The 19,557-nt window shown below is 42.0% G+C and overlaps 1 protein-coding gene across 2 annotated transcripts; it reads left to right on the top strand.

Moving 5' to 3' along the window:
* Positions 1–3,637: 3,637 nt before the first annotated feature.
* On the top strand, positions 3,638–18,869 carry p4hb (prolyl 4-hydroxylase, beta polypeptide). Of its 2 annotated transcripts, none has more exons than XM_030782398.1 (11): positions 3,638–3,937; positions 5,746–5,952; positions 7,340–7,473; positions 7,761–7,898; positions 10,609–10,713; positions 10,829–10,954; positions 11,210–11,410; positions 12,545–12,665; positions 13,720–13,901; positions 15,481–15,591; positions 18,180–18,869. In XM_030782398.1, exons 1-11 carry the CDS (start codon positions 3,799–3,801, stop codon positions 18,243–18,245), a joined length of 1,530 nt encoding a protein of 509 aa, XP_030638258.1. In that variant the 5' UTR covers positions 3,638–3,798; the 3' UTR covers positions 18,246–18,869. The 2 variants fall into 2 exon arrangements, with proteins under 2 accessions (XP_030638258.1, XP_030638259.1); XM_030782399.1 differs by having other exon boundaries at positions 15,481–15,585.
* The last annotated feature ends 688 nt before the right edge of the window (positions 18,870–19,557 follow it).

Raw genomic sequence — 19,557 nt, forward strand, 5'->3', positions numbered from 1 at the left:
AAGCGTGTACAAGCACTTAGCAATACGCTCACATAAGGTAACATAGAGATCAGTGGACATTAGCCCAATGTGATAGATAAAGATAGCACCATGCTTTGATGTGTGCAGTGAGCAGAAAAACTGTGCCTCTGGAAAGCCAGAGAGGGAAAATTCAAATGCTGACTTCCGTTGCTGGTCCTTTGGGAGAGGATGATAATTCTCCATTGCCGTGGGACTACACCCATATGGGTATTTTGGTTACACACTACTAACTGTGACTCACATAATACATGGAAAGATGAGATACATCTGATGGTGTCAGTACGGCCTCTGCCCAGACAGATGTCAACAGCTTTGGATATGACATCATATTACCTCAGGAGAAAGTGATGCCAGCTATGTTGGGGTGTACGTGAGGAACATTTTATTTATTTTATTTTTCTCGTTGTTCTCTCGCTTACGTAAAAACAAAAAAAAGCTGAACCCATGCAAGCATAAAAATGAGTGTGGAAAATTAGAATGGGTGATTTACTGAGGATATGGGAGATTTACCAGTACAACAAAAACTGGCCTCATTCACACTGACACTGAGAAATTCGGTGTCTCTTGATCAAGGAATGAAACATCATAGTGAAACTTTTTCAATGGCCACTGATAGAATAAAAAGGATATTCTCAAGTGTTAATATATCAGAATTACAACAGTAGATTAGTAGAATCATAGATTACTCTTCAAACATGGGGCATCTATTTGTGCCTCTGATATCATGACTCTGGCCAGGTATATTTCTAATATTATTCCAAAAGTGCTCTTAATAACTTTCACCATTTTAACAGTAAATTGCAGTATTGTATTAAACCACTAGAGAGCATTATATACCTTTCTCTATACCCAATGCCTCTCTATCAGCTGTACATACACTGCCATCTGATGGTTACAAAAATGTCACACAAGTTTTTTTGTTTTTGTTCTTTTTATTTTCCCTATCAAATCTATTATTGCCCACATGGGAGTAACTGGTGAAAGTATACAATGAATAATGCAGCAAAAAAGTAGGAAATAATTACCAGATTTGATATGCTGTGCTGCCCTGTATGTCTCCTATAATCACTGCCTAAAATCAGAGTGAAATACTGATCAGAGCACAGCTTTGGAAGATTAGACATTTGTCAGAGCTGATATGTTTTACATTCCATACAGTGAAGTCCAAACTGAATTCAGACATACAATATCTCTCCTTTTGACAGACTGACAGCTGTTGACTTTCAAGACAAACTTGAATGTCTTTGGCAACCGTTTGTCTTATCAAACATTTCTGCCGAACTGGTGGAGACCAACCTGTTCATTTGGTTTCAGAAAAATTTCCCCTTAGGCTGTTGGTGTTCGATTTGCCCAAGCATTAGTGTCCTTTTAAAGGCTAGATGTGACTCTGTAGCTGTTTGTAACGCTGAATTATGGATCATCAAGGAAAGTCACATTTAGGGTCATTCATTTGAGCTCCTCTGACATAAAAATAGCTTTCGTGCGCTCTCGAAAATAAAGTGTGTGATCAGATGCGTCAGATGCATGCCTCACCTTAATTGAGATTTCCTGTATTATAACCTCAAGGTGAAAGAGAGAATGGAGTTAGGAGTTGGCATGACAACGGGTCCAATTGCTCTACCAGTACTGCTCCACATCATCTGCGTCATTTCCCATTGGTTTTGCTTGATGACACTAGGCATGTCAGGGACTATTTAAGCTTTAATTAAATTACAGATCCATAAAAGGCAGCTTTAAGACCTGAACTGCATGGCATGTTCTGTCACGGTCGTGACTCATTTAATACACCCATCTACTTCTTTCTGTTTTTCTCATTTCATTGGAAATGAAACTGAAAATTCCACATTGTTTTCTGCGACTGTATCTAACTCTTTTTTGCATGTTCTGTCTTCTGTCTCTTCTTCTCTCACACACATACAGTACATGTATGTGTACACAAGAGCTAGGGAAACAAACCTTGTAAGCTTACACACATTTGCAAATCAACAGTTTGTAGTTTATCCGTTTATGTACATAAGCACTTTCCTAAGACACAAGAAATCGAGGGATCCGGCAGAGTGGCCACATTAAAACATTCTTTAATCTGCACAGGTAATCAGACTGATGATATTTCACTGTGAGACTGCTGACGCTCACTATTGCAGATAACTTCCTTTAGTGAGTGTGGCACTGAAACTTACAGAGATGCGTTTAAAGAAAAAAAAATGAAGATATTTTCTCTTCCTAGGAGCTGTATTGACAGTTGATGATGTGGCTAAGCCAAGGCAACTGCAAACCTTGTGGTTCATGTAAAACCTTTAACATTTGACCACTCACAATTTCCCGCTCTGAACAGTTCGCAGCTGACTCTGTCACACTCTTCTCTGTGTGACTTTCCATCTAAGACCTGTTAAAACTGCAAGTGTGAGCAACGGAAGTATGTTCATGTTTGTCTATAAAGATTAATGTACTTCACAAGTAAAACCAGTTTGTTGAGGAAACAATTTTTAAACTTTTTTTTTTTTTTATATAGTGAATTTAAGGTAATTTGTTCAACCAGTCTGCCCATATGGACAAGGAAATTGTGCCCTCTCTCTGAAGATGTTGCACACAAAAACACTCTTTTTAACGCAAATGTTCTAAAACTAGATAGCTGTGGCATTTACATGTTAGTGTCACACTGTTTTCCCTCATTGGAAGGTACCTGAGCAATATATAGAAGAGATGTCACTGCATCCTGTTCTTAGGGAAAAAAATTCTTAATTTAATGTCTCTCCCGTTTCATCACGAGCCACATGTGTTTTCCGTCTAAATGGGGAGGACGAGTGTGACAATTTACCGGCGACTGAATAAATGTGTTTTGCAAAGAAAAAACAAACAAACAAAAAAACAAAAAAGGACATAAAATACAGTTTGTTAAAGACACTTTCTTCTCTGTCCATTTAACGGTCAGGAAATGAGCTTGCTGTGTGGGAGACTTGCTCAGCATCTTGCCGTTGATAGCGTCAGTTGATATACCATTGCAAAATATTTATCATGACTGGTCAACTGTAATTCCGGCGAGTGTGACATTAAAATGAAAGTTTGATCAAAAGTAAACCAGTACATCACCAATACTACTCATTTGCTCACTGGTCAAAACATTGTGTAACTTTAATACTATTAAAGAGTCCTTTTAATGTTTTTTTTTTTTTTTTTTTTTAATTAAAAACTGCCAAACGCCTTCTGTTTGACCGTTGAGCTTTGAGGAACCTGTTCACATGCAATTTCTTTGTCAATTATTTCTCCTCGTGTATCAAAGTAGCTGTGGCTGTTCGTGCTTGTGAAGCAACCTACGTACGCAGTAAAGTTAAGACTGAAGTAGGATGTCAGCACATCAGTTCTGTACAACGGTAAAAGCCCTAATCAACCACTTCGGGATGTCGTTCAAGGCTTTCCCACAAAAGTGCCACGTCCAAGTTTGAGTAAACGATTGCACCACATAAATAAAATCTAAAATCACCTAGAGATTCGTGAGTTAGAAAAAAAAAACTATCGTTGGATTCACTTCCAGGTACCATCAGTCGTGGTCCAGTCACAATTCAACACGAACAGCATTCAACCTGATAAATGCGCATGCGCTCTACTCGTGACCCCTCTCTGGTTCCTGCGCGCACTGCCACGTTAGTAGCGGCAGACACAAATTTCAGGCGACACTGCGAACTGTTAGAAGAATAAAAGCATATCAGCAGCACAAACGATCTCTCTGACACATTCCGGTTTTCATATTGTTCAAGGAATCAGAGGCCAAGCGAAATCATGTTGAAGTTTGTCCTTCTCTGCACACTGGTCGCTGTAAGCAGGGCTGACATACCTGAAGAAGATGATGTTCTAGTGTTGAACAAAAGTAACTTCGAGGAGGCGCTGAAAGCACACCCTAACTTATTGGTTGAGTTTTGTAAGTAGTTTTCTCTGTTTCTTTCCATTCATTTGCTTCAAAATGTTTGTTGTAGTGCCATGTAATTTAAGTCTGAGGCTTTAAAAGCTCTTATTGCACTTGGCTAACTATAAGCTAATCAGGTATGCAGAATGAATAGTAGCACAATCATACTAAAGCTAGCATGAAATGCTAGTTGGATAAGTGAAAGTTTGGAAGATATTGCCTGTTGCAGTAACGGGTGATATTGATTTTAGGCCAGGAGGTGAAAGTGAGGAAGATTATGACCAACGATTATTACTGTGTTTAAAGTGTACCACTGTGTTCAGATCTTTGTATTCTTTTTTCCTGATTGTGTCGGTGCAGAATTTGCGCATAGCTAGGTACCGCTATGTGTGGGTATAACAAATTAAGGAACTATCTCTCTCAAATCTACGTATCTGGCGAAGTTGTTGGAAAATTTGTGTCAGCTGCATCTTACAACTATTAAACTCCATAAAGTGAATCAATTGGCAGTGTTGTTATGGATGAGAACGTAGATTTTAAATAGATGTCTCTATGCTTCCCTTTACATATTGTCCAGTTAATAGTGACGTTGATGAAACTGCATAGGGTTATCACAGTTAAAATAGTTAAGATGTGTATTTAAAATGTCGTCTTAGCTCCTGTTACGAGCTTGTGGTTGTTATATATGTCTTATTGTCTGCAATGCATCCTTAATGTACATATATACAGATAAGTAAATATTTCGTGCCTCGTTTATAAAGTAGGGCAGTACTGAGGTTTTATTTTTATCTCTGTGGTTTTGTCGTGCGTGTGTGTTTGTAGGTTTCCTCCTTTCGATTTCCTGATAAATGTGCTGTTTTGTTTCAGTTTCAGTCAGTGAAAGTTTAAGTTTTTTTTCTCTCTTGAAGTTGGCAACGGGGGTTCAGACTATAATTGCGACGGGACGCCCCTTTGTTCTACGGTTTTCATCCGAGTTTGTGTAGTTGATCTTTTCATGTTTGTTATCTCAATTTTGAGGCATCTAAGGTCATCTGTGATCAATTCATTGGACGCCCTTAGAGTAATTCTATAGCGGAATGAGTTACCGGCCTTAGGCTTACCCACTCAAATGAGTCCACGACTCGGACTTCCCAATCAACGTGCTGGAGGAGGGTTAAATAGTTTGTTTGCTTACCTTATTTGGTGAGACGGGCGGGGCTTCAAAACATGACAAAGTCGTAGGTTGACGTGTACTTCATGCAGAGTTGAGTTCATAATCTTTGCGACCAAAGAATCTTTCAGGCTCTTTAAATATTTCACCCATCTGAAATGTTTTTGATGAAAGAAAGTACTACGTTGAAATGGCTGGATGTGTAGTTGCGAGAGAGTACAAACAAGGCCAAATAACACGGAGCAGACCTTTGGACTTTGAACGTACAACAGGGCACTGACTAATGAGGAAGTTCAAAAGTAGTGTTGTAACGCGGCTCCTTTGCAAAACCATTCACCTTCGCGTTTTATCGCGTCAGAACTTCCAAACACAAGAACTGATAATGTTTTTAAAGTTCACAGTTAAACACCCGAACATTACTTAGACGATGTTTTTGCCAGACTGATATAGCTTAGCTATTCTTCCCTATAACCAAACGTGCAAATATTGTCATACATAAAGTCTAGTAAATTGGCGTCCACGGTAACTTTACCCCCTGACGTATTTACAGTACAAAGTCATTTCGTGGCTAACCTCATTTTTTCTGACTATTCTCATTACGTCACACTACATAGGCTACATTTTATAAAGAGGAAAAGGAACTGTACTGATGAATGTCTGTTTTTTGCTTTAGATGCACCATGGTGTGGTCACTGCAAAGCCCTAGCCCCCGAATATGCCAAAGCTGCTGGCATGCTGAAAGCAGAGGGCTCTGACATCAGACTGGCCAAAGTAGATGCCACAGAAGAAAACGATCTGGCCCAGGAGTACGGCGTACGTGGCTACCCCACCATCAAGTTTTTCAAAGGTGGAGAAAAGGAATCACCCAAAGAGTACTCTGGTAAGGTTCCAAATGTAAACTTGTAAACAGCACGGTATGGAGTTGGCAGAACATTTTCCTCTGTTCGTTTGCTGACTGTTTGATTTGCTGACATCTGATGTGCAACGTGTGTACATGTGAAGCTTCTCCTTAAATCTTGAGTTTCTGTCCCTGGCCGTACTTCAGGCATGCAATGCAGTCTTCAAACAAAAAACATTACAGTTTGTTCTCAAATATTTTTTGCTACTGTAATTCCTCAGGGTTTTTTTTTTTGTTGTTGTTGCAGAGAATTACATTAACAGATGTTTGTAATGTCCTTAACATTAAGCATATGGGCATCAGCCGCAGTGCTTACACAACTGGACGGTTTTAAGTAACTGATTTTCCATTGTCAAAAATAAGAAAACTATTCAGGAAACCACTCTTGACTCCTCAGGGTATGGCAAGTGGTTGGTTCTGACTGCGCAGATGCCTAAGACATTTGAATGATCCATTTTCTTTTAAAGTCCAGTTCAGAATGACCAAATCTTTCTGACTGTGATCCGACTGAGACGTGCATGTCGTTTTGTACGTGGATATCCTCTCTCCTTGAGTGTATGTTAGGCCCCTCCTCCTTTGCTGAGGCACTCTCTGGTCCAGCACTGCGATGTGCAGTTCCACACGTTGCCTGCGGTCTATGTGGCTCAGTGGGCGTGTCTTACTACTAGTCTAAAACTTGTGCTCACATAAGACTACAGGCTATCCCTCTCAATGGCTACAGCTTTACTTAGACATGTTGCTGTTCTGTTGCATCATAGGTTCATGTAGTAGCCTGCTGAGGTTCTAAAGTTTGTCAGGGGGGTTAAGAACTAAGTTTGTGAAGTTACTGTCTAGAGTTTTTTTTCCCCCTCAGCTTAGGATTGTTTGAAATGATCTTTTCGGTTATTTTATTTTTATCAAAATGCAATATAAAACTTTTTTGAGTGTACATACTGTTGTCATAAACCCCTCCTTTGTTTACTTGTTTACTCTGAGTAAATGTTTAATCTAGGCGAGCATGACTTATTTTTTTTTCTTACACTGAAATTTCACTGTTTGTCATCTGTACATCAACACAGTATTTTTAAATCTCTTACTTTGTAAAACGGGTTTCCTCTACGCAGCATTAATGACCCTTTTACACTGACCATTTGGAACCTCCACCTGTAAATTCTGGGCCCCTTGTCCGAGGTTTTTTTTTTTTTTTTTTGCAGTCCTTGTGGAGTGTGATGGGTTTTTTTTTTGTTTTTTTGCATGGTGCCCTGTTGACCCAAAAAGGAAGTGTTTGTTCTGTGGGAATGTTGCTGCTTGTCTCCATTTAGCCAGAAGCAGTCACATGATCCCATTGTTTGTTTGTTTGTTTTTTTTCTCCCTCCTTTTTTTCGTGCAGCTGGGAGACAGGCAGATGATATCGTGAACTGGCTGAAGAAGCGCACTGGTCCTGCTGCTGCTACTCTTACTGAAGTCACACAAGCCAAATCCCTGATCGCCGACAACGAGGTCGCCGTCATCGGCTTCTTCAAGGTATGCCTCGTGTCGTGCCCTCTCCCTCTCTCTTTCCGTACGCTCACGTTTGTCTCTTTGAAGTACAGTTTGTAAAGCTTTTGCTCTTTGGCTTTATGTTTAACCGGTTGGTAAAAAAAACAAAACAAAAAAAAAACCCTGCAGTTTTCTACAATCTAGAATTTCGGTCGTCCTTTCTAACCTGGAACTAGTGTAGTTCTTTGGTCTTTCCAAAGGTATTGGTAATTTGTAAGTGCAGAAATGCAAAGTTTATGTATCTGAAGTAACTAAGCCTTTCTCTGCTCCAGGACGCTGAGTCTGATGGTGCTAAGGCCTTCATCAAGGCCGCTGAGGCCGTTGACGACATCCCATTCGGCATTACCTCAGACAGTGCTGTCTTCTCCGAATTCGAGGTCTCCAAGGATGGCGTTGTGCTCTTCAAGAAGGTACGGTAGAGCCCCCTCGCCTCCCCTCTGTCTTAACACGGGACATGAGACCTTTCTAAGGCCTCTCTGTGCTCAGCTGCTTTTACTGCAGTGTCTATAAGTGGTTTGGATACAGGTCACAGACACTCAGAAAATAGTTCAGTACATCCAATCAGGGATGGGCATTTTCAGTTTTTATGTGGGTAATCAACCAGTGAAAAGAATTTTCACGTCAAATTGACTAGCTGAACGTCATTTCGTTGTTCTGTTTTTAGATCATCCAACATAGGCCACTGACAGCAGGTAAATACCGTGAAATTAGAGAGATAATGTTCATAATTCATTTTTTTGCATCACTGCTATCAGTGAAAGTATTTTAGTAGTTTAATCATAGTTATGAAGCCAGAGATTTCTCAGAAACAACGTGACCATCAATATTGTCCCAGTGCTGCCTTACGCACCGCTCTATTCATGGCCATTCAGACAAAACAAGCTGATAAACTGTCACCAAACGGTGAGAAAGGCCATGTCAGATCCAGAGCGCTACCCTAAACAGCCCTCAGTATTTCCAAAAATATTTCCTGCATACAGCATGCTGTAGAGAAGGAGGCCACATTGCAGTCTCTCCAGACAAGCTTGCAGAGGTAGGCATTAGTGAAACCTATTGACGACCTATCTAGCTGTAGAAAACACTCTCTCTGCTGGAACAGAGGAGGTGTATTGATGCTGTGTGCCATTGTGACCTTCAACTCCAGTCCGAATTGTCTGCAGTTTCAAACCAGTCTGTAATTTTTATTTGACAAAGCGCGAATTTAAGCTGCGAGATCACTTTAAAAAAAAAAAAAAAAGCCCTAAGATAAACAATCTATATTGACACCCGTGCCCTTTTCAACAGATCGATTTTTCATGCTCATCCCCCGTGCTCAATATAGAGCCTTTTGCATTACGTATGGTCTATACGATAAGGCCACCGTAGACAGGCCCATGAACAACAGCCAAGATGCTGAGGTTGAAGCCAGGTAATGCGATCCAGCCAGGCCTACATCCTGTGTCGTCTCCCCATGCGCTGTTGCTAATATTGGCTTCAGTTGCAGCATTCTGTTAATGCCCCGTCATGCACACCGACCACTTTTGGGTGCATTTCGCCCTCTCGCTGTCTGGGCCCCTGAGGGCCGACACACCGAGACATCGATACATCAGTGGGTCATTACCAAGATCCTTTTACTTGATCTCCTCTTCTACGTTGAGTGATGTAATCGTAACATTTTTTTTTAAGAGGGATTTTTTTTATTTTGCCAACACATCGTAATATCGCTGGGATTTCTAGTATGTATGGTAACACAACCCTGTTCTGCCCCTGCTATTCTTTCCCAGAAAGACAAGTGAACCCACTATTCATATGAATCATTGTCTATTTCGAGTAGACGCAGAAACGCGGTCGCAAAGAGTGAAGTCATTTAGTGGTCATCTTGACCATTTTTCAACGAGGTGATTTGTAGGGCTTTTTGTGGATTACCGCAAAATTTGAACCATTTGGTCTTTTGAGCTTAATTTACTCACACGTAGTCCCCTGTGTCTCATGACCACCATCCGACCTGACATCCACAGGGCTTGATAAGATAACTGACCTGCTTTGATAATTACGTGGCCTGTGGCCTTTGACCTTTACTCCGTTCCAAGACTTGGTTACATAAGTTACTGGTGAAACAGGGAGAGCTACTGATGTGACTATTCAGTTATCCTTGGCTGGTTTAGATTGTAAAATTAATAGCACCAGCCAAGAGGTTTAAATATTGTTAGTTGTGTCCTATATTAACATGGTTTCATGGCATATCATGTCTACCTGTAGGCCTCTTAAATTTAATTATTTGTAACCAACCTCAAAACCATAAAGATAATGCCTCAATGTTGGCTTCTTTTCTGGCTATGTCACTGGCTTCTTTGCAATTGAATGATATTCCTAGAAAGACATGTTAATAAAATGACCTCTATCTTCCTCAAGAGTTCAGTTGTTTGTTTCGTACGTCAAAAGCACACAGAGGGTTTTTTTTTTTCTTTGTGCCTAAAAAGCACTGTGCCCAGTCTGTGTGTTTTTCTTCAGTCCCCTGCAGTGTACAGCATTAAGTGGTGTTGATGGGATGTGGTTTTTCAGCGCGCCTCTAAAAGCTTAAACTTAGCCCTGACGCCATGTTCTAATGAGACAGCTATGACATTCTCTGGTTTTAACACTCTGGCACTCACCCTCTCTCTCACTCACTCACTGTCTCTCTCTCTCTCTCTCTCTCTCTCTCTCTCTCGCGCGCGCTCGCTCATTGTGTCAGTGACTGTGCATGACTCTGAACAGTAAGGACACAGGCCTCTAACCTGTGTTTGGAAATACAATAGCTTGTTCCTAATTTAAATTAGCAGCTGTGATCTGTGTTTACTGTTAATGGTGCCCGGAGACTGTGTTTTTCATAGTCTATTCTTAAACAGTAACTGTTTACAGTCAAGCTTACATTTGTGTGCTATTAAAGGATGCATAGGGTTTATCTTAGCACCCAGTCAAACTCAAAACGACCTCTCTGTTTCCTATAGCTTAGGATTACTGAGGCTTTCACAGCGTATGTGGAGTGAGTCTGTTTTAAGATGCCCCTTTGTTTATCGTTCAGATGGATCAGGGTGGTATCAACAGTCGTTTTCTCCACTTACGCTTTTCCACTCTCCATCTGTCTCTTCGTCTCATTCACAGTTTGACGAGGGCCGCAACACCTTTGATGGAGAGATCAGCAAAGAGAGCCTCCTGACTTTCATCAAGGCCAATCAGCTGCCCCTGGTCATCGAGTTCACAGAGCAGGTAATTGTCACCCAGGAGGGTTTCCCGGGGGTCAGTTTTATTATTTAAGACTTTCATGTCCTGTGGAGGTGGTCAAAATGTATGTTTGACACAAGTATTTTTATTTCTCATGCAGACTGCCCCCAAGATCTTTGGTGGAGACATCAAGTCTCACATCCTGCTGTTTGTGCCTAAAGCTTCCAAAGATTTCCAGGACAAAATGGACCAGTTCAAAAAGGCAGCAGAGGGCTTCAAGGGCCAGGTAGGAAGGGGCCAGAATTTATGAGATTAGAGATTGTGGATCTTTCCGGCGAATCTGCTGCTTGAAGTTAAACTGATGGGTTTTAGAAGGGTTTTTTTTCCTTAGTGTTCGTCATTTGAACGCAAGTTGACGTCCTTGTTTGTCACAGCGCTACTTCACTTGCACATCGGTTGGAATTTGTTTCTGTCCATTCATTGATCCATACCTCCTTTGCACATGTGCATCAACCACACTCTCACCGCTCCTCTCCGCTAGATCCTCTTCATCTTCATCGACAGCGACATCGACGATAACCAGCGTATCCTGGAGTTCTTTGGCCTTAAGAAGGAAGAGTGCCCAGCCATCCGTCTCATCACCCTGGAGGACGAGATGACCAAATACAAGCCCGAGAGCTCCGACATCACCGCAGAGAACATCATCTCCTTCTGCACAGCCTTCACACAGGGCAAACTCAAGGTAAGGATCGTCCACTCTGTCTTAATGCTCACACCTGAGGTCCTTATTGTACAAACGGTGGCTCAGTGTATGCCTCATAGATTGCTCGATTGGGTTTCTTCAGTGCTTAAACACAAACATTTTGAACATTGTTGTAAACGGTCACGAGACCGCACGACAATAAAGGTCGACTTGACTTGACTTGAATGATATGCTATATGCTCTATTTCCACTGACTGACTATGGACTATAGATATATATTCAGGCTAAACCTGAGGTCTGAATCTAGGTTGTATCTCCCTTTTGAGTGTGCTGTAGCAGGTTAAGTAAAGGCTGCTGATTGAGGGCACATGTGAAGATGTGGGACAAGGCAAGCACATACTGTGCCCTACTGCCACTGACTCTTGATACCACCAACATGTACCTTTAGTTCTGTTATGTCCCCCCGATCGTCACCTCACGTCAGGCCAACGGCGACTGACACACTGGTGTGAACAGAAAAAAACTCAAGCATGATGAACGAGTGTACCCTTTGAAACTTGAAGTTCTGTACATTGCAGCATTCATAGGGTGATATTTTAAAAATACCACATAGGTCTGGTGTGACTCCATTTGGTTTAGCTCTACAGGTCTACGTGAGATGAGATGTATTGAGCAGAGTGAAGATATTTGCCTGTGGAGCTGTTAGGCCAGATTGAGTCAAGCCGATGCTGACATGTGGGGTGTTGTAAGCACTGAACCATGGTAGTCTCAAAGGTCTCTAGAGGTGTTTTCACTTACAAATCCAGAATAACGGAAATGAAACTTAGCACGCAGCCATCAGCTGTGTCTCCAAGTTGCTAAAAAAGATTAGTTTCAAATCTGCTCTTAAACTTCTCAACCATGGAACTCTGAAAGTTTCAGCCTGGTACAGGCTGCTTTCTGTAATATGTCTTTTTTTTTTTTTTTTTTTTTGCAATACAACAAATTTTCAGTTGTGTTCCTTATTTTCAGTTGTGTTCCTTAGCCATATGAGATAGGAACTCTAAAACCCCCCCCCCCCCCCCCCCCCCCCCCCAAAAAAAACCTCATTTGGTGCTATTAAGTGCATGTGATATCAGCTGATTTATTCTGAGTGAGTAGTTAGTTTAATTCTGTCCCTTTCCTTTTCTTCAGCCTCACCTCATGAGCCAGGACGTTCCCGATGACTGGGATAAGAACCCTGTCAAGGTCCTGGTTGGGAAGAACTTTGAGGAGGTCGTCTTTGATCCCACCAAGAATGTCTTCGTTGAGTTTTGTAGGTGTTTTTTTTAAAAAAAAATTTTAAATCTTTTGTTACTGTCTGTTAAGCAAATGTGAATGCTCGATCTAGAACTGTGCATGCCTTGAATTCCATGAATACATCTATCTCATCACACAAACTCTGCATGCTATCCCACAAATCTCTCCGACCAGGTGCTTCTCTAGCCCTGTTTCCCAGTGAATGGGGCCAGTATTGCTTTGAAGACTGGTCTGTCTGATCACAGTGCACAGAGGGAGTTAGTCCTTGAGCCTGAAACATGACTCTATCATATTGTGTTGCTGTCTTCTCACACTCAGGCTAAGCCAGTGTGGATACCTAAAAGATTGGTTTGGCCCTAGTGTCAGTCACTTTTATGCTCAAGTGTGTAATGTGAGACCTGGAGCAACACGAATGAAGATAATTTTAGGCCGCATAGATGTTTTTATAGCAGTTGCTTCCTAATTTTACTCCGTGCTAGAGAAAAGGAAAGGAATTTTTTCCACAGCTGGGCCTTAATATTGCTCACACTCACCAAAAGAGGAAAGGACCCCCCCACCCCTCCCCTTGGGAACCCGGCACGGACGGGGTTTTTCCCTGTCGGTGAAGTGCTTCTGTAGGGGTCTCTAAGCTAGGCACACGTGCCATGGGTTTAGCATATTTGCCCATCCCCCTTCCCTGGTGTGGTGGCTAGACCAATCTGAGCATTTGCAGGCCACCTGTTGGGTCTCAGTGCCAGTCTGTGCTCATGGCTGTGGTTGCTAACTGCTAGGAACCTGGCAAGCTACCTCAGTTTTAACATTTTATTTTGAGATGTATCACGTTTACCAGTTTAATACTTAGATGACTATATACAACAGTCTGAAACTCACTGTAATAAGTTGAAGAAAGTGGTCAACAAGTGGTGAAGGAATGTGAATTTCAGACAAGGGCCTATGTGTCCAAATGTTCAAACTTTGATGTACACAGCGTTACAGAGCGAAAGACTGCTGTTTTGTATCATTGTCTTAAACATCTACAAGCTCAGTATTGTGGCTTTGCTGACTGGGTTTGCTTGGGCTGGTCTACACAGATGCACCATGGTGCGGCCACTGCAAACAGCTCGCCCCCATCTGGGACCAACTGGGAGAAAAGTACAAGAACAGTGCCGACGTCATCGTGGCCAAGATGGATTCCACAGCCAACGAGATCGAGGCAGTCAAAGTCCACAGCTTCCCCACCCTCAAGTTCTTCCCTGCTGGGGATGACCGCAAGGTAAGCTATCAGGGACATCAGTAAATCTCTGACTTGGCTCCGTGTCAGATCAGATCTGAACTGATGCTATATCTGCAGTTAATTTTCATTTCAGCTCTCCCGTTTGGTAACAGACACCACATTTATAGACTTCCCCTTCAGACAGTATTTCACATTCAGCAGATAAAACTGAGGAACTTACTTCCTTCCAAGAAAATGGAATGCTTCATTGAATTGGAGGGGTTGTTCCTTTTGACCATTTGAGAACCTGCAGAGGAAAACTCACCAAAACCAGAACCATATAGTTGTACTGAGTCTTGTGTGGTTTAAAGGCATGCAGTCTGAAATCTCTTTAAGGCTGTCTGATACCGCCCTAAGGATGACTGACACGCTCAGACATTGACTCATTGCCCAAATTTAGCAAGCAAACAATAAATTGTTTTGCATGTGTGGGGTGGGCTACTTTTGGAAATTAAGTTGCCCACTACTGCAAAGGGTTTTTGATAACTGTCTGCATCAGCTCATGGCTGTGAGGTCCAACTTGTTGCCGGGTCTTGGTTTATTTCCTACCGATATTAATATCAATATCACATAGCCACGCGTGAGTTTTGCAGCATCCGAAGAGGTGACGTGACTTGCTTTTCGATGGTGACAGTAACAGCATCCTGACTAAAGACCCCAACCGAATAATAAGATCCCTAATTTAGAAACGCTCATTTTTCAAGGCTGATGGGTACACGTGCGCTGGCAACCCGAGCTCGCTGGCCCACTTAATCACACTGCCATTGTGTGCCAGAGGAGATCCAGTCATTGCCACTCACAAGACCGTCCATGTTTACTGCCAGCTCAACACACTTGTCACCCTGTGCTACCCTCCCTGTCATTTCTCCACTCATCCAAGAGTGAGCAATTGCTCATCTTATGGACACGGATGCTGATAATACCGTTGGCCCAAGATAGCTTATTGAAGTTCTCAGAGGGGGCAGTCAAACAATTAGCACCCCTTAATATGGATGGCAGAGACCCTTATTTACTAAGACGTTGTCGGGTTTTTCTGTCAGGGTTCCCTCATGAGCCCCCGCCCGTCCCTCTCCTGCATGTGACAGGAGAATTAGTGGTGGCCGTAGAGGTGTCAGCTGCTTTCTGACATCTTATTAATGATATGTGTATTGGGTGACTGAATCGGCCGGGGTCACCGGGCAGATCATGATGAGTTATAAAGAAGAACTATGCAAGATCACCAGCAACATCATAAATAAGGAGTTTTGGGGAGGAGGGGGGGCGGCTTAGCTGTCCTCCTTTTTGGGTAAATGTCACCTTGTCTGTTTACTCTGTACAGTTTGCTGAAGACCAGCTGGTTTAAGTCGGTTTTGTGGTAGATCTGATTTGCAATGTCGTGCAACAGTAAGTTCAGCGCTTTTTAACGAATGTGCACCGGCATAGATAATAACGCTAGCAGTTGAAATTCATGCGTGATCAGCTTCTCCTCAGCAAGATGGAACAGGTGTTGTGGTTTCAAAACAAGGGCTGACATTTCTCACAAACTGTATAAACCGTAATTACTGGTATTTGAACCACACATGACATTGTCCTCTCCCAGGTGATTGATTACAATGGCGAGAGGACACTGGACGGCTTTACGAAGTTCCTGGAGAGTGGAGGAAAAGAGGGCGGAGCCCCAGCTGGAGAGGAAGAGGATGACGAAGTAGATGTAAGTACATCACTACTGTAATCAATCTTTTAGCTTTACAGACAACAGTTTTCCAAAGGGATGACAGGTTTTTAAATTAGGACTTCCCCCACCAGTCAGTAGCTCGCGATCAAAACCCAAGATATATTCATTTATTTTATTATTTGTTTGTTTGCTTATTTTATATTTCATTACCCCAATGCTCTACTTTGGCCAATACAACGTGCAGAAAAGAAGTGGTTGAAATATGGAGCAAGTGTCTGGACTGCAGCATGTGTACCTTAAACACGTGCGAGTAGATTGATCTCCTTCCCCCTCTATAAGGATGTCCGATACCACCCTATAGATGGGTAACATGTTTTGAACTCAATCTCTCTATAAGGATTTAAATTCCTTATATATTAGCACATGAGGCTGACAGTCTAGGTTTTCAATTTGCTGAACTATAAATGGAAGAGTTGTCATTCTTCAGATCTGTATGTATCAGCCTAAATCCAGTGTAGGGTTTCACAGGAGTCAAGATAAACATCAGGCAAAAAAAAAATATTTGTATTATGTACTTAAACAAATATCCAGTATTCCACGATGTGTCTTGTATCCCAATGCAAAAATTCTGATCTCCATCTCTGTCAGTTTCAAAATCATTTAACCATACGAAGTGTTGATGAACATAGACCACTTCTATTCAAAAGTATTAAGGCCTAATCCTAATAATAGTCAAAAGTAAAAAAAAAAAAAAAAAAGGGTCAATGTTTATTGCATCTCCTATTATAAGTGTTTAGTTGGTGTGTAAGATTTAATACTTTCTATTAGAGGTTTGCTGGTGTAACTGCCTCTTGCCCTTGAGAGTGTGCCACATGAAGCCACATTCCTGGCTCTGAACACACACACCGCTCAGCATGGGGTAAAACACCCTGCTGCAAATCACTGCCATGGAAGAGCCTCCACAGCCAGTTTGGTCTGCAGTTGTCCTAGTTTCCTCACTAAAACCTTTCTGACTTGTATAAACTAATTATTGACAGCCACTTAAAGCTGTTTTATTTCTGAGCAGGCCCCCCCCCCCCCCCCCCCCCCCCAGAAAAGTATGTGTTGTACAGCTGCTAGATTCTGTGAATGGAGCTTTTTAATTTGTAAACCAAGTGCTGTGCAAATGACCCAGAAAAAAATGAGTTTCAGCTCTGTAAAGGTTAGGGTTGCAACCTTAGCAATCGCTCATCATTCCCTTCCTTGTCATCTATGCAGTCTGCACACACTACTTCATTTAGATTACTGTTAAGGTTCTTTGCCTGTTTTGTTATGCGCTGTGTTGCTGGGGTTGTCTTGCTGAATCTGGGAGAAAAACCAGTTGAGTTCTGAAACTGGAGAATGACATTCCATGAGTGTTTTTTGCATTCTGCTGCCCCCATTGCCAGTAACTCAGGGGCATCAGATTTGACCTGCCTCCAATTTTACAACCTTGACCACCAGACTTGGAGTCAACACGCTTGTAAGAGGGACCGATAAGCTTGTCTGAGCTCAAACTGTGTTTTTGACCCATCACAACTTAATTGCTTTAAGCCTCTCAAATGAGCCATGTACTTCCTTTAGTTCTTTAGTTATCCATAATTCTTCAGTTGAAGAGTTTGACTGGGGGGGAAAAAATTCAACCTCATTAGCAGCACTGCAGTATTCATGCTGCAGTGAGATATGACCAGAAATCTTCATTTTTGGAAACCATTTGTCAAATTCTTAAAAATTCATTAGCTGGCCTCGTGAGTAAGAAGCATCTAATCTCTGCCTGTCAAATGTTAGACTAAAAAGCAGCTACGGTGTTTATAATTTTTTTTTTCTTTTCCTGGAGACTCGATCACTCGATTGATTTAAATCGATTCTTCGAGGTGTTCGATCCGTAAAAGAGCGTAGGGATTTTTCTCGACCGCACATACCTGGCCCAGAGCCTTGGCAACCCGCTCCCATCTGGCTGATTTCTCTTCTAGGAAGTCTAATTCAAGAGCTTGGCTGTGGTCTCTAATGCAGCCCACAGCTGTCGTTGCTGTTTACCTCACTACCACACCTTCCAAGCCCTTCTGCATGCACGGCTAACAGTCGACACCAGTGATGCCGAACGTCTACAATAATCCCCCTTTTGAAGGGACTTTGCAACCAGAGATTGTTGACAGCAAATCTACGTGCTCTCTGGCAAGGCGGCAATGGCATGTCTGACAGTTATCGTAAAGATGTCACTGTAAGACATGCTTGTTTACAGCGAGGCAGGGGGCTAGGTTGAGTTGCTCTGTTCCTCAAGATGTACATTGGTTATTTGAAGTGAAGTGTCCATGGTAGGTTATCTTGGTTTAGGAACAGAATGACGATATCGCTGACAATCGTTCAGCATGTTGAAATATTTGACCTGTTAGGGGAACCTGGTTTTGTTTCAAATTTCTTTAAAAGAGGTGGTATGCATTAATGTGATTTGTATTTATGTAACGCTTTTACTGTAGCTGATGCCACTTCGACGACGGTGCTGTTGATTTGACGACGGTGGTGTTTTTATCAAACCTAAAACGTTGTTCTCTCTCGCTCTCTCTCTCCCCTTCTTTCTTTCTCGCCTTCTCTCTTTCTTTCCATAGGATCTGGAAGATGTAGATGTAGATGAAGATGATGCAGATTCAGATGAAGGTCACGATGAGTTGTAAGACCAGTCAAAGGAAGAAGAGGAAAGAGTGCCCCCTCACTCCCAAATAACTCCACTCTAAGCCTCCCTGTCCTGTGAACACTAAAGCTTTTTTCCCAACCAATTCTCAGCCACCAGGCATCGCAGGAACCTCCACTAGTCACCATAGCCACCGTTCAAAACCCCCACCCCCTAGGCCCATAGAGACTCTTCTGTTCTCCTAACAAAAACTCCGCGATACAGCAATTCAAGTCTGTAACGGAACACACATAAAGTTTTCTCTGTAAGGATTTTACCATGTGTTGGCATTAATTCTGTTTTTTTTTTTTAGTTTTTAAATGTTTGCTAATGAGCCCTTTACACTCACCACCTCCACTTCTATCACCTACTCTTACTTCTAACCCCGAGGATCAGCGTGGAGACTCCATAACTTCGTTTGCAGTTAGATCCTCCATATGTGGAAAAGAAAGCCAGCTGATTTAGTCCTAACCAGTCAGTGAAAGGCCAGGAAGGAAAAAAAAAAAAAAAAGGGGGGGTAAAATGGATGTACTGATTTTTCTCAGGACTTTGGGGGCCATGTATTTGTTTTGGTTAAAGCTGATTTATAATGCATTCTGTTCAACACGTGGGCCACTGCAAAGGAAAATGCAGCCGTAGCAGAGACCAGTCTGAGGTTCCTTAACTTTGGCTTTCTTTTTCTGTAAACCATATGATCATATTTTCTGTTTCTCATTTCTCATTTACACCTGGCTACTGAATTGTTGTTGTTTTTTTTTGTTTTTTTTTTTAAAATAAGTGGAGATTTTATTTTATTTAATTTTTATTTTGTCGATTGTTTTATTGCGGTTTTTCATTTAATCTGATGTACTGATGGGCCCAGCAGGAGTGTGCTTGGGGCAGTGATGGCCCTCGCAGACTTGCAGTCATTCAGCAAGGCCGTGTATTTTGTTCTATTGCACTTCATTTAATGCCATCGTTGATTCCAGATCAGTTACTGAAATGACAGAGGTTATGGCTCATGAAAAGCGATTAAGGAAAAAAAAAGAAAAGAAAATTGAGAGGAATGGTGCTGCATCTCCCCAATTCTCACCATTTTATCCTCCTGTCTGTTATCTCAATTGAAAGCTCCTCTACCTACGAGACAAAAAAAATGTGGTTATGTCTGTGTGGTCAGTAGGATGGGGAGGGGCTGCATGTGTGTTGATGTGAGGTGCTTTTTACCCTCCCCTCACATCCAGGAACAGGGTTGTGAATTATTTTTGTTTTTGTAAAGAGCAGTGTAGGGGGGAGATTTGCTGGGTTGTTGTTGTTGTTGTTGTTGAAAAGGGAGGGAA

Source organism: Chanos chanos, chromosome 8, assembly GCF_902362185.1.
Source record: "Chanos chanos chromosome 8, fChaCha1.1, whole genome shotgun sequence".
Taxonomy (NCBI): domain Eukaryota; kingdom Metazoa; phylum Chordata; class Actinopteri; order Gonorynchiformes; family Chanidae; genus Chanos; species Chanos chanos.